This window comes from Ornithorhynchus anatinus, chromosome 3 (genome assembly GCF_004115215.2).
Source record: "Ornithorhynchus anatinus isolate Pmale09 chromosome 3, mOrnAna1.pri.v4, whole genome shotgun sequence".
NCBI lineage: Eukaryota > Metazoa > Chordata > Mammalia > Monotremata > Ornithorhynchidae > Ornithorhynchus > Ornithorhynchus anatinus.
The window spans coordinates 87,213,455-87,228,836 of NC_041730.1; the positions used below are offsets into that span (position 1 = coordinate 87,213,455).

General features: G+C 45.9%; 1 protein-coding gene across 2 annotated transcripts; it reads left to right on the plus strand.

Moving 5' to 3' along the window:
- The first annotated feature begins 434 nt into the window (after nt 1-434).
- Nucleotides 435-14,900, plus strand: SAR1A (secretion associated Ras related GTPase 1A). Of its 2 annotated transcripts, none has more exons than XM_007668043.4 (7): nt 435-552; nt 8,093-8,165; nt 8,296-8,415; nt 8,848-8,913; nt 9,603-9,706; nt 10,893-11,024; nt 12,349-14,900. In XM_007668043.4, exons 2-7 carry the CDS (start codon nt 8,108-8,110, stop codon nt 12,463-12,465), a joined length of 597 nt encoding a protein of 198 aa, XP_007666233.1. In that variant the 5' UTR covers nt 435-552; nt 8,093-8,107; the 3' UTR covers nt 12,466-14,900. The 2 variants fall into 2 exon arrangements, with proteins under 2 accessions (XP_007666233.1, XP_001506794.1); XM_001506744.6 differs by lacking the exon at nt 435-552 and adding an exon at nt 824-844.
- Nucleotides 14,901-15,382: the final 482 nt, after the last annotated feature.

The window sequence follows — 15,382 nt, forward strand, 5'->3', positions numbered from 1 at the left end:
AAGTCATTTCACTTCTCTGTGCCTCAGTTCCCTCATCTGTAAAATGGGGATGAAGACTGTGAGCCCCACGTGGGATAACCTGATTCCCTTGTGTCTACCCCAGCGCTTAGAACAGTGCTCTGCACATAGTAAGCACTTAACAAATACCCTAATTATTATTATTGAATAAATGAATGAGGCCACCAGCCCCGAGGCGGGATTCGAACCGGCCACTTCGGGGGGGGGGGGGGTGGGGGCCCCGGCGCAGCGGGTGCCCCTCCCTCCCGCTCGAGCCACTGCCACGTCTCGCGCCTTCCGGCCGAGGGCGGGAGGGGGGGCGGGGCCGGAGCGCCCTTTTCTCCCTGTTAGGCCGACGAGAGGCGGGCGGCGTGGCGTGCGTGGTGACGTCGGCGGCACACGCTGCCGGAAGTGCCCCGGTGCGCGCGCGCCCGCCCGCGCTACGAATTTCCGGCGAGGAGCTGGCTGCCGCCGTGTCCTCTGTGAGGGAGGGCCGGACCCGTCGCCTCGTTCTCCTCAGCCGCCGCCTCAGTCGGATCCGCGAGTGGGGGAGAGGTGAGGGCCCGCGCGGGGCTTGAGGCGGGCGGGGAGGGAAGGGGGAAGATGGGCGGGGAAGTGACACGCCGTCCGTTGGTGCGGGGCTGCACCCCCCCCCCCGCCCTTCCCCCCCCCATGGCAGCCTCGCCCGCCCCGCGTCACGTGACTGGGGTGGGGGCGCCCCTGGCCCGCGTCACGTGACTGGGGTGGGGGCCCCGGGGCCCCGCTGACTTCTTTGGGGTCATTGCCAGACGCACGGCATTCGGTCCGCGCCGCCTCTGGGCCAAGCGCTGGGCTAAGCGCTGGTTGGGTAGGGGTCTGTCCGTCTGTTCATTTCCGTCGATGCCCGTCGGGCTGGTTGGATGGGGAGGCCTCTAGCATCGTTCTCTTCATGTCTGTCCATGCCCCTTTGCTTCTTCTCATGTGTGTGTGTGTGTGTGTGTGTGTGTATATATTTATATATATGTATTTTTATATCCTTCTGTATATATTTATATCCTTCTGTATATATTTATATCCTTCTGTATATATATCCTTCTGTATATATTTATATCCTTCTGTATATATATCCTTCTGTATATATTTATATCCTTCTGTATATATTTATATCCTTCTGTATATATGTCCTGTATATATATCCTTCTGTATATATTTATATCTTTCTGTATATATATCCTTCTGTATTTATATCTTTCTGTATATATATCCTTCTGCATATATATCCTGCATATATATCCTTCTGCATATATATCCTAATGTATATATTTATATCCTGTATATATATCCTTCTGTATATATTTATATCCTTTTATGTATACATATCATTCTATATATTCATATCATTCTCTATGTATTCATATCATTCTATGTATATTCATATCATTCTATGTATATTCATATCATTCTATATATTTATATCATTCTATATATATTTATATCATTCTATATATATTTATATCATTCTATATATATTTATATCATTCTATATATGTTTATATTTCATTCTCTATGTATGTTTATATTTCATTCTATATATATTTATATTTCATTCTCTATGTATGTTTATATTTCATTCTATATATAGTTATATTTCATTCTCTATGTATGTTTATATCATTCTCTATATATTTATATCATTCTATTTATATCTATCGATACTCGTTTGCTTGTTCATGTGTGTATATCTACCTACCTACCTATCTATCTACCTACCTATCTCTCTGTCAATCAACCTATCTATCATTCTGTTTATTCCTCTCGATGCCTGGTTGCCTGGTTGGATGTGTAGGCCTCTATCATCACTCTGGTTATTTCTATCGATGCCCGTTTGCTGCTTCTGATGTAGGGATCTATCTATCAGTCATTCCATTTATTCTTGTCGATGCTCCTTTGCTTCTTCTGATGTATGGATCTATCTATCTTTCAATTTATTTCTGTCGATGCCCCTTTGCTTCTTCTGATGTATGGATCTATCTATCATTCTACTTATATCTATCGATGCCCCTTGGCTTCTTCTGATGCATGCATATATCTAGCATTCAGTTTATTTCTATCGATACCCCTTGGCTTCTTCTGATGTATGCCTATATCTACCTTTCTGTTTATTTCTATCGATGCCCCTTTGCTTCTTCTGATGTATGCCTATATCTACCTATCATTCTGTTTATTTCTGTCAATGCCTCTTTGCATGTTCTGATGTGTGTATATATATGTGTATATCTGTCATGCTGTTTGTATCTGTCGATGCCCCTTTGCTTGTTCTGATGTGTATATCTATCATGCTGTTTATTTCTGTCGATGCCCGTTTGCTTGTTCTGATGTGTGTATATACATATTTATATATATCATTCTATTTGTGTCTAGCGATACCCGTTTGCTTGTTCTGATGTGTGTGTGTGTGTGTATATATATATATTTTTTATATATATAGCATTCTGTTTATGCCTATCAATACCCATTTGCTCGTTCTGATGTGTATTTAACTATATCTATCATTTTACTTATTCCTCTCGATGCCCGTTTGCCTGGTTTGTGTAGGCTTTTGTCATCACTCTGGTTATTTCTATCGATGCTCATTGGCGTGTTCTCATGTATGTATTTATCATTCTTTTTATTTCTATCGATGCCCCTTTGCTTGTTCTGATGTGTGTATACATGTGTATATATATCTATCATTCTATTTATTTCTATCGATGCCCATTTGCTTGTTCTGATGTGTATATATGTGTGTATTTATTCCTATCGCTGTCCATTTGCCTGGTTTGATGTGTAGGCCTCTGTCATCATTCTTTTTATTTCTACTGATGCTCATTTGCTTTTGTATATATATGTATGTATACCTCTATTATCATTCCAATTATTTCTCTTGATGCCCATTTGCTTGTTCTGATATGTATATATACCTATCATTCTATTTATTTCTATTGACACCCATTTGCTAGTTTTGATGTGTATGCATCCATCATTCTGTTTTTCTATCGATGCCTGTTTGCTTCTTTTGATGTGTATATATCTGTCATTCTATTTATCTCTGTTGATGGCGTTTGCCTGTTTTGATGTGTATATAACTATCATTCTGTTTATTTCTAGCGATGCCCGTTTGCTTGTTTTGATGTGTATGCATCCATCATTCTGTTTTTCTATCGATGCCTGTTGGCTTCTTTTGATGTGTATGCATCCATCATTCTGTTTATTTCTGTTGATGCCCGTTTGCTTGTTTTAATGTGTATACTTCCATAATTCTATTTATTTCTATTGATGCCCATTTGCTTACTTGATTACCTTGCATCTCCCCCAACACTTAGAACAGTGCTTGGCACATTGTAAACACTTAACAAATACTATTTTTATTATTTACTATTATTTCTAGTGATGCCCGTTTGCTTGTTTTGATTTGTATGCATTCATTGTTGTATTTATTGAACGCTTACTGTTTGCAGAGCACTGTACTAAGCGCTTGGGAAGTAAAAAATCTGCAACAGAGCCAGTCCGTGCAGACTGTCTTGCCTGGTTATTTCTTTTGATATATATACATCTATAATTCTGTTTATTTCTATTGATGCTTGTTTGCTTCTTTTGATGTGAATGGACCTGTCATTTTATTTCTATTGATGTTTGTCTCTTTGTTTTGATGTGTATATATCTGTAATTCTATTTATTTCTGTTGACGCCTGTTTACTTCTTTTGATGTCTGTCTCCCCCATTCCAAGAATAATGACGATGGTATCTACTCATTCTTACTATATGCTAAACTTTGGGGTAGATGCAAGGTAATCTGGTTGTCCCACGTGGGGCTCACATCTTAATCCCCCATTTTACAGATGAGGTAACAGAGGCACAGAGAAGTTAAGCTGCTGCCCAAGGTCGCACAGCAGACAAGTGGCAGAGTTGGGATTAGAACCCATGTCCTCTGACTCCCAAGCCCGGGCTCTTTCCACTAAGCCACGCTGCTTCTCGCCAGGCTTCTAGACTGTGTGCCCGGTGTGGACGGGGATTTGTCTCTCTCTATTGCTGAATTGTACTCTCCAAGCGCTTAGTACAGTCATCTGCACACACTAAGGACTCAGTAAATACAATTGAATGAAAGTGCGTGGGAGGGTCCCCGCCTCCCTGCCTGGAAAAGTTTTCCCTTCTCCTTTTAGAAAATTGAAAAAAAGGTCCCTAACCCCGCCCCCTCCCGGGTGATTCTTGATGATTTCCTGCCCCGCTTCTCGGGCAGGTTGGTGCCTAATTTGGTATTATGCATAGAATAATAGTAATTAGGGTATTTAAGCTCTATGTGCCTAGCACATGGCACAGTGGATAGCGGCTTGAAAGTCAGAAGGTCATGAGTTCTAATCCCAGCTCTGCCACTTGTCTGCTGTGTGACCTTGGGGAAGTCACTTCTCTGGGCCTCAGTTCCCTCATCTGTAAAATGGGGATTGAGATTGAAAGTCCCATGTGGGACAGGGTCCGTGTCCAACCCGATTTGCTTGTAGCCACCTCAGTGCTTATTACAGTGCATGGTACATAGTAAGTGCTTAACAGATGCCATTATTATTATTGTTATTCCAAGTGCTGGGGGAGATACGAGGTCGTCAGGTTGTCCCACGTGGGCCTAATAATTTTAATCCCCATTTTACAGAGGAGGGAACTGCAGCATAGAGAAGTGAAGTGGGTTGGCCCAGGTCAGACAGCAGACTAGAGGTGGAGCCGGGATTAGAACCCACATCCTCTGACTCCCAAGCCCGGGCTCTTTCCGCCGAGCCCCGCTGTTCCTGTCCAGAGCCAGCCGTCTTTTTGTCCCACCAAGCGCCGTGGTCACTGCTGTGTCGTGCTTTTGGTGGCTGTGGCCTGGGGAGGGAGCGAACGGTGCTGACCTTCAACCCATCACCCAGCTAAGAAAGTAGAGGTTTTTTGGGAGCTGAAAACCTCCTACTTGTTACATAGTTTCTCTTACGTGAACTCTAGTTCCGGATCCCCCAAATGTCACCGGAACGTTTCGGAAGCCGGAACTTTTTAGAGTTCCAGAATGTAAAGCCATTTTGAGGGATCTTAATCAGGCTGCACAGTGGTCACCCGGACCATTTCCTCATTTTAGAAATCAGTAGTGATGACTTTGCAGTACTGGGCCTGTTCTTGGCAAGCTTCGCGGGTGCATTTTTGTTTTTAGTAATCTCAAACTTTGTAGCGCATTCTGTTTGACTCAAACCAGAAGTTCATGCTATCGAAAGAGAAAATATAAGATGTCCCTTACCTCCCAAGCTGAGTTACAGCTGGGGAAAGAGGTGCAGAAGACTCATTTTGTGGGATTGGTATTTTTAGGAAATGTGGCCTGGTATGTTTTCCTTTCTCTTGGTTTTCCTCAATTTGTCGATGGACATCACGTGGTCGGTAGTTTCTGCTTTGAGTTCCTTCTAGTGTAGTTATCTAATAGTTCATTGGGTTGTGGGTTTGAGGTGTGGAACTTTTTCCTCTGAGAAATATCTTGGTACCATGTTTGAAAGCCAGCCTCTAAGAAGGAAGAAAACTGTGCAAAGGCAAGGTACACCATGCCCAGAACCATGAAATTCTCACCCATTTTTGTGCCTATTCCAGAGTGCAACAATGTTTAACTGCACTGGGGCCAAGAACTGCAATGTCAAGGAGCAGACCTTTGACCCAGTGTTTGCAAGCCCTGGAGCACCAGTACTGTGGACTGCCAGAGGTTTGGGTCGATCTGGGTGTGGAAAGTAGGGGATTCTGCTGCAGGGGGGGCCTCAGGTTGTGATCCTTGTGAGACTGAGGAGGTTCCAGGTCCTTTTTTTGTTTTGGGGTGATCTGGGAGGAGCTGAAGCTCCTGTTGCATCCTTCTGGGAATAGTCTTCTCTTTGCCTCTCGGTCCCTCTGCTCCCCAAACCCTCCTAACCACCCAGAGGGAGTAGGGAGATTTTACAAACACCCTCGAGCGGTGCTCCAAGTAGGTCCCCTGAAGCCACTTGGAGTCTCCGTGGCCGACTCAGGATTTGGTCCACGCTTGGAGTCACCGTGCAGCTCGCCGAGTTGGGAAGCATGCATTACCGGGTGCAGAGCCCTGCACTAAGCGCTTGAGAGAGTACAGTGGAACATGAAGGCATGATCCCTGTCCTCAAGGAATTTTCAGCTAGTGAGGGAAACGGACATTAAAACACGTTACTGGTAGGGGAAGCAACGAAAGTTAAATTCCTTTAATGATGGGGTGGGGTGATTACCTAAATTCATAGGTGACAAAGGAGGGAGGGAAAGTAGGGTGGGGAGTTGAGAGATTAGTGAGGGAAGACTTTGCGGTAGAGATGAGATTTTAGAAGGGCTCTGAAGGGGCGGAGAGTGGAGGTCAGATGTAAAGTGGGAGGGAGTTGCAGGGGGGGGAGCAAGGGGTCAGAGGTGAGATGGATGAGGAAGGCACAGTGGGGAGGTTGGGGTTAAAGTGGGCCGGGTTGCAGTGGGAGAGGAGCCAGGATAGATAGTGGGGAAGAGAACTGATTTGAATCCCCTAAAGCCAATGGCGTGGAGTTTCTGTTGGCTGCAGTGATGGATGGATGGCCGTTGGAAGGTTTTGAAGAGTAGGAGGCAGGCTGGGAAGCTAAACTGGTTTAATCTGGTTACTTCATTGTAAAGATCTGAAAACCGATTGAAGGAGAGAATCTTCACTGCATTCAAACTCAATCTCAAATCTGAAGCTCAATTTTTGAGTTCAAGGATTGAAAGACGACCATAAGGTCACCTTCCCCATGTGCTCCTCTCAGAGAGGACTGGATCTGAAGGAGAGAATGTTCAAACCACCTTCAAACCTTTATCTTCTATTTCAGGAAACTTAAAAAAACCCAAAAAACCTGAACCTCCCTTATGCTAAAAATCTAGAGCCCAGTTAATCATGGAAATGGAAAATGATCTACCCCTATCCAAGTTGGATAATATCTATGTATTTGAGGACCATTAAGTTACTACTCATATTTCTCTTTACTAGTTAAAAATCCCAGTGTATCCATTTGTACTCAAAAAATGGATATGACATATGCAGTTTATAAAGAAGTACAGCCAGTTGAGAGTAAGTAGGAGAACAATTTATTTCAACTCTATTTGAAAGTGCAGTCGCATGTTAACACACAAAGAGGTATATCAGCCTACACACCACTGATTTAAACCTTAGTATTGCAGTTAACTTTCAAGGTAAGCTTCTGTTCTGGGCTTAGAGTGTGTTGACACACAGCTGTCCAATGTTAGATTGTTTTTGTGGAGTTTCTGGAAAACTTCCCACACTCCCAAATGTCCGCTTGAATTTCCTCTTCAGAGAAAGGTAAGTGTACAGTGCTGTCCTTGCCGTTTACATCTCCGGACCAGTTTACGCGAAAGAATTGATTTGAAATCCCCAAAATCAAGGCCTCCTGACTAAATTTCATAAAAGAGGAGCTCATATGATAATTCGTAGCTCCAGACAATTTCAGAACCAGAAAGGAATCGGGGAGCAGATAGGATAACCCAGAGTGATTTAAGCATGTTATTTTCCCTTTCTGGTCCTTTTTGATGCTGACTTGTAGCCTGTGGGGAGCTCCAGATGTGTGTGCTTTGGAGATGAGTAGAAGAGATGATAAACAGCTTTTTGGGGGCAGGGTGTGTGTCCACCAAACACTGTTAGGTTGTATTTTTCCAAGGGCACAGTACAGTGCTCTGCACAGATTAAGCGCTCAATAAATTCGTTCAGTCGTACTTATTGAGAGCTTACTGTACGCAGAGCACTATACCAAGCTCTTGGAAAGTACAGTTCGGCAACAGATAGAGACAATCCCTGCCCAACAACGGGCTCACAGTATAGAAGCGAGGAGACAGCAAGACAACTAAAATATGATTGATTGGAGGTGTCTGTAGAAAGAACAGTGCAACTTTATCTGACTATAGAACTGTGGGGCCATGGACTTACTTCCTCACCCTGGATAGCTATTTTGACCTCCATTTTTGGTACGTCGAGAATTAGGAATAAATCTCAGCCAAGGAACAAGAGAGGTTAAAATTCAACTTTGGCTTCTCGGGGTTAATGCATGTTATGTTTTGTATTTTTATATAGGTAACAGCTTCAATAATGTCGTTCATCTTTGAGTGGATCTACAATGGCTTCAGCAGTGTGCTACAGTTTCTAGGTAAAGCAATACCATCGCCGTGTCTTAAGAGCTCGGCGCAGCTCTTTCCAAAATAGGAAGTAGGCTGCCGTCCGCAATAGCTTGTAGTTGAAGTTGAGTTGTTTTGTTATTGTTGTCGTTCCCTTTGTAGGACTTTATAAGAAATCTGGAAAACTCGTGTTCTTGGGCCTGGACAATGCAGGCAAAACCACTCTTCTGCACATGCTCAAAGATGACAGATTGGGCCAACATGTTCCAACACTACATCCAAGTAGGTTTGACAAGACCAGAGGAGAGCTGTTAATCATCGTGCGTGTACAGTCTGGGTGGGAGAGCTTCGGCTGGCATGGCATTTCATTAGCATACATTTATAGAGATTGAAGTCACTCTGAAGCCAATCAGTAGGACCCACCCAAGCGTCAGATAAGAACGCCAGCGGATTGTTCTGCTGGCATTTTTGTGTCATTGTGTGCTCTAACCAGAATGGTCCTGGGGAAAAGACTTCCTGTCAGGATTAAGGGAAGGTTGGTTGTAATACCTAATTCTAAGCTCCAGAGTTTGCTGAAGAAAAAAACAAAGTCCTCTGTAATAGTCATCTAGATTAATGGAAGAGCTTTTTTTTTTTTTTTTTTTTGCCTTTACCTAATAAGCACATCTAGGTAAAGACATCTTCTTTAAAGACATCTTCTCTCCTGTTTCCCAGCTTCAGAAGAGCTGACAATTGCAGGAATGACTTTCACAACCTTTGATCTTGGTGGACATGAGCAAGGTAAGAGATGCACTGGGCGGAAGGGCAGGGAAGAGCAGTAGCGGAAGACCAGCTGCTGTCTCCTAGACCATTACAGATACTTTTAGACAGTTGTAGGATTGTTTTTTATTGTTTGGTGGGTTTTTTTCGTTTGAGCAAAAATAGCCGTTCCCCTGCACTTGGTGTAGGAAATATCTGGTTTCTCTTTCCCCCTGACACCACCCACTCTGATCTAAATTTAGCATCTTTTTATATGGCACCAACTTGCACTTTCATTTGGCTAAAACCTTCTTCCTCCTTTCCTTGGTACAAAGCTTAACCACCCCAAGTTACATCTGGCCCGGCTAAGAGTCACCTCCGAGTTTCCTCCTGAACTTTTAGAGCTAACAAACGGGGAGTGTTAGACACGTGAAAAGCTGTGGCCACTCACCGAGGGCCTTCCTGATGAGCCTCTTTGCCAGCATCATGAGGGTTGGTGGAGATAAGCCCGTACCGATTGGGTAAGGAGAGGTTTCTGTTGAAAAGTCCATTATCTGGGCTAATTCAGTCAATGAGCTGCACACGTGAAGACTGCAATTGTGAAGGCAAAGGGTTTGTTGTAGTGTGATTCCATTAAAGGGAATAGAGTGTAGGATGTTCCGAATCTGGGGTCCAGGATGCCAAAGTTCTGCTTTTAGGTACCTAATTACTACCTTCCTCCATCCCTTCAGCTCGCAGAGTTTGGAAGAACTACCTACCAGCAATTAATGGGATTGTCTTTCTGGTGGACTGTGCGGATCACCCTCGCCTCCAGGAGTCCAAAGTCGAACTTAACGTACGTTTGTGTCGATGAGCCCATTTTTCCCCTCCGACCCTCCCTTGAGGCTTTTGTGTTTTTGCGGATCATTTTCGATCTGTGTTAAATCGACATGCGGACGCTGTCAGGTTTAAACTTTACCCATTTTTTAAAAAAATGATATTAAGTGTTTCCATCGAGTCAAGCAGTGTTCTTAATGCTGGGGTAGAGGCGGCTTAATCAGGCCAGAGCCACATGGGGTCTAAGGAGGGAGAACAGCTGTGGAATTCCCATTTTACAGATGAGGAAACAGGCACAGAGAAGTTGTGACTTGCCCAACATGGTACAGCAGTCGAGTGATGGAGCTGGGATTGGAACCTTGGTCCTCTGGTTCCCAGGTCTTTGCTCTTTCCACCCGGCCACACCATTTTCCATCCTGATTTATCTCCTTTGTCTAGCGTTTTCTGCATATCCTGGCCCAAGTTTTTTTGAGGGGGTGGGGTGTGTGTGGATTTGAGGGCTAGGAGGAAGATCATTACTTTAAGGAGTGGTGAGTGTGCTTTAATAGTTGATATGTGAGAACTTGCTTGTTTGCATAACATCTTTAGGGGAACTAATAATATGAGATCTTTTTTTAAAGGTTCTCCTTCAAGTTTTATATTCTGATTTAGCATTCTTAAGAAGGTATGGTTGTTGTAGGCAATTTTTTTTAATTTTGGCAAGGAAAATCCTTAAAGGACTGTAGTGATTTGACATATTGGGGCCTCTGAATAAAAGATCTTCAGTAGTTTAGTATTTCAGTATAAAATTTGGTAATAGTTGGGGTATTTTTGCACTAAGCACTGGGGTAGACACCGGATAATCAGATCAGACATAGTCCCTGTTCCACAGGGGCTCACAGTCTAAGAAGGAAGGAGAACTGAATTCCCCATTTTTCTGATGCGAGAACTGAGGTGAAGTGATTTCCCCAAGGTCGTGAGGCAGGCAAGTGGTGGAGCTATCAGAACCCCAGTCCTCTTGACTCCCCACTCTGTTCTCTTCCGCTAGGCCAAAGTCCTAACTTCTGCCGAATAACTGACACGTGGATTTTACATGGTTCCAGTGTGCAGAAGAGAACTTTAAAAAGGAGAAAAGTCAGAGCAGAAGTGAAGACAGATCACACTCGGGCCCAACATCTGAACCCTTTGGGGATCACCTGAGAATCTTGTTTGTGTTTTCCTTTCAGGCATTAATGACAGACGAGACAATATCCAATGTGCCAATCCTTATCTTGGGGAACAAAATTGACAGACCAGAGGCCATCAGTGAGGAAAAACTGCGTGAGATATTTGGGCTTTATGGGCAGACCACAGGCAAGGTAAGGCGGGAAGATCTGGAACATGAGCCGCTGGTGGGATCATTTGAAAAATCTGGGTTTCTCACAGTTATCCTTTAAAAACAGTAGAAATTGAAATTCTGACTTTCCGGGGTTCACTGGGTGGAGCCCTGCCTGGCCCCCAAATCTGGGGCCAGACGCGGTTGGCCCTGGTCCCGGCCACGGCACCTACAGCCATCTGCCTCTTCTTCAGAACCCAGTCCGGGGTGCTCTGGCAATGTAGGAAGTATTTGCTCCCTAATCTGAACGAGAAGGTAAAGCTGATAGATTAGCTATTTTGTTTGTTTTGAGGGATTCCTGGGTTCTTTTCCAACCGAATCAGAAGCTCCCGTGCTTGCCTGCCTGGCTAGACTCGGTAAATTACATTTTGATTCGTAGCAAAGCAGCAGCGATAATATTTAACCAGTCCTTCCCAGCTGTGGACCTTGAAAGTACTGAGTTCATCCTCCTGTTTCTCCTGTGGGAAAGGCTAGAATCATTATCCCCATTCGCAGATGAGGAAACTCTCCCTCAGAAGTTAAATGAGTTGTCTGCACAGCAAGTCATTGAAAGAACCAGGATTAGTACACAAGCGTTCCTGATTCCCAGGCCCATGTTCAGATCAGTAGGCCATGCTACCTCCAGTTGGAAGGACGTCCAAACAGGTATGCAGAGAGAGAGAGAGAGAGAGAGAAATTTGTAGAACAGGTGTTCCGGAGCAGCAGTTGCCCCAGATCTTCTGTGCTAAGGATACCCTTTGACACGGATCCGAATTTTGTTCTGTGTAAATCATTACCCCTTCCCTGCTGCTATCAACTCTCACACAGTCTCTCCTTTCCCTTGCCTTGTCAGATCACCTCCCCTTTCTTTCCCCCTCCCCTTTCTTTCCCCTTCTGAGGCCTGCGGTTTCACTGCTCTCCTTTTAGCCTGAGGGTTCGCCGGAGAGTCTGGGCCCTGAATTTCACTGGCATGGAGCTTGATTGCAGATGCATTTTCCAATGGCTTATTTAAGCTCCCCGACTCTCCTTGAAGGGATTCAGTTACCAAGGTCGGGGTCAGCTTTTTCCCCACTCGCTCCTTTGACTTTGCCGAGGCGTCCACAGCAATCGCTCCCCTGGGTTGCCGTTCCTTCCAGAAAAGTTGAAGGGAATCCCTTTAATTGTAGGGTCCGGCTGGGGGGTTTTGGAGGGTGTCCATTTTGGAAAGGGGGAGAATCGCGTCCGAAGGGGAGCCGGTAGGCCTTAGCTGGTGCGCGGTGGGCGGAAAACGGCGATCTCTCAGCTGGACCGTCAAGGCCGTAATGACTTTCCTCTTCTGCCTCCCTTAGGGAAACGTACCACTGAGGGACTTGAACGCCCGCCCCATGGAAGTGTTCATGTGCAGCGTGCTCAAGAGGCAAGGCTACGGAGAAGGGTTCCGCTGGCTATCTCAGTACATTGACTGATAGACGGACAGTGAAAATAAAAGAGTTTTACTCCTCTGGACTGATCCTGTTCACAAGCTTCCTCCCGGACTTTTCTCTTCGAAACCCGGAAAGCTCTCCAGCCACAGCCTGGTCCCGCTACCAGGAATCTCGGTCAACTCTCATTGCACAGTGGTGACACTCGCTCTTTTCCACACCGTCGGGAGGTAAACGATCCCGGATACCGGGGCCGCCTGGCTTTCCGGTCGCTAAGGGGCCCAGCCCCTCCCCTCCGCCATGCAAGACTGATGTCCTGGTCGCCGAAAAGCATAACGCGTCTCACCACTGTGGCCAATTGATTGGAAAAAAGAAAGCGATTCTATTTTTTAAAGCAAACGTTGCCAGGGGGAATGGCGTCCCTTCTAGTTCTTCTTAGTTTAACATTCATCTCGTTTGGTCCGGAGTCTCTACTATTATTGGGGTTTATTTTTAATCTATTTAATGGCATTTAGATGTTTCACAGAATACCGAACCGATATCACGCTATTAGAGGTCGACAGTAAACCTAGATTTGGGCGCGCCCGCTCTGCAGGGTGACTTGGTTCTGATCTTGGAGGCTGATGCCGAAGGAGGCTCTCTGAGGCTGTTCTTGAGTCACGGGAACGCGGATTGGAGTGGGGCACGAGAAGACTCAGCTGACTCTTCTCTAACTCCGTCACAGCGAGGGAGGCTCCCTTAGAAGGAGACTCTGTTCGCCTTAGAAGAGCGAGAACCAAGGAATAAGCAGTCTCGATCACGTTCGTCAGCAGGCTGCCGAAAGTACGGCCGTCGTTCTGGGTCAGGGAATGGTTCTGTACGATTCCCCCCGAGTGAACAGTAAATCACAAAATAGACCTTTTGGGTTTTCCGGAGCCTTTAACTCTGACTCCCGGTTACGGATGAAGCCGGTTTCTTTGCATCCAGCCTCTTATGAAATTTCATTCCCGAGCAGAACTCCCGTGTCCTGGTTTCCGTTTGAGAAACCAGCTGATCGGCTCCCTCTGGAAGAGAAAATGGAGACCACGTCAACAGTGAATAGTCGTGTCTGTTTACTTGTCTCCTAAACGTCTAGGTTAGAGAAAAGGCATCGGAGTAGGGAAGAGTAGATGGGGGTTAAGGGGCCACCTCCAGAGCTCTCGGGCTGTCAGGTTCTCCGGGAAGAATTTCGTTCACCTGGGACCTCGAGAGACAGAAAGCAGATCCTGGCAGTCTTGGATTCTGAGGGTTGTGGGTGATTTCAGAAACGATGGCCTTCGGGGAGACTCTCACCGCTCCGACACGGTAACTGAGCCGATCCTGCGCTGTCTGCGACCCCAACTCTCTTCCCTCGTTACGAAATGGAACCAGACGGGCCGTCCTTTGTGGATTTTCAAGCGAATGTTACCGGAGCCCTTTCTTTCCCAACCGTCGGTTGGACAGCCTTCCTCTCCCTCAGCCTCGAAAGGGGCCGGTCGAACACTTATTCCAAAAGTTTCCGTGGAGCTGCTCACCTTGAACCGGCTTCACCCACTAAATCCGACCTGTGGGGTAATCGCATTAGCCTCGCTGAGCTGCGTTTGTGTGGGTGGTTTGATTGCATCACCTGGCTCCATTGCCAAGCGAGGTCGGATTTCCAGTGTTTTAACCGGTCCTTGAAGGCAGCGAAGCCTGGGACTTGCGTTAATAGGGGGTGGCTTCCTACCCAAGGATGAAGGGGGAGAAACATTTCTTCGTTACTCCGTCAGACCGGTCACAGGTTCTTAGTGTTGCGGTTTGCCGGAATGCTACTTTGCTCCCTTGTGGTAGAAGGCCCAGGGTGGAAAAGACCTTTCCTCGTCCCAACTTGATGCCCGATGCCTCTCTTGATGTCTCCGTATTTTTCCCCAAATCATTCCCCGGGTGTATCCTAAGAAGGCAGAAGCCACAACGAAAACCCCGTGTCCGTCCGGAAGAAACCTTAGCCGGCGAAGACCCCTGGTTGCGAGAAACTGCTGTCGGACCGTCCCGCTGACTCTCTTCAGATGGGTTTGAGGGACCCCCTCAGCAGTTGGTTCAGTCCTAATTTTCAGCATCAGGTTAACTCTACCACTTCCTTTATATTTTTCAGCCTTTCGAGCATTTGTAGCGCGCTAGCCAAGCCAATGCCTTTTGTGAAAGTGGTGTGTTGTCACTACTGGAGAAAGAGGGGGTTTAAAGTGAGTGACCTCGCCCTGTTGCCCGCCCCACAGTGTTCCTGAAAAGAAGTCCTAAGGATGGGAAGATACTGCCGTTAGAAGTTAACGCAGCCTTTGAATACACCAGCCAGGAGGCAGCGCTCTTGACACAAGAGCTCCGGTGAATTGAAACCTTTCATTCTGTTTTTTTGTCCAAGTGCTTAAAAGTTCCCATCTCTGGAAAACAATCTTTTGCAAAAGAAGGTCAATCTGTATCCTAAGCATTTTAATAAAAAGTTAAAAACAGCTCGGTAGCTCTTCTTCGAGACAGGGTCGGGGGGCGGTTGCACTGAGACTACCGATTGAACTGTGCAGCAGAGCGGCGGACCCTCTTACGATGAAGGAAACGAAGCTTTTATATTGGAGTCGCAGTGAGGAGTCACGTGGAATCAGTGCTCTGCCGTGAGAGAGCCAGTTAATGTACCCCCCACAGGGGTGGAAATGGATCTCGAGTTGTGTGGCGATGACTCACTCCTTGAGTTTGTGATTATATAATAATGGTGGTATTTAAGCGCTTACTATGTGCAAAGCACTGTTCTAAGCACTGGGGGGATACAAGGTGAACAGGTTGTCCCACGTGGGGCTCACAGTTTTTAATCCCCATTTTACGGATGAGTGAACTGAGGCACAGAGAAGTTAGGTGACTTGCCCAAAGTCACTCAGCTGGCAAGCGGCGGAGCTTTGGAAGAGTGGGCGGGCATCAGTGAGTGTTTAGGCAGGAGGTATTA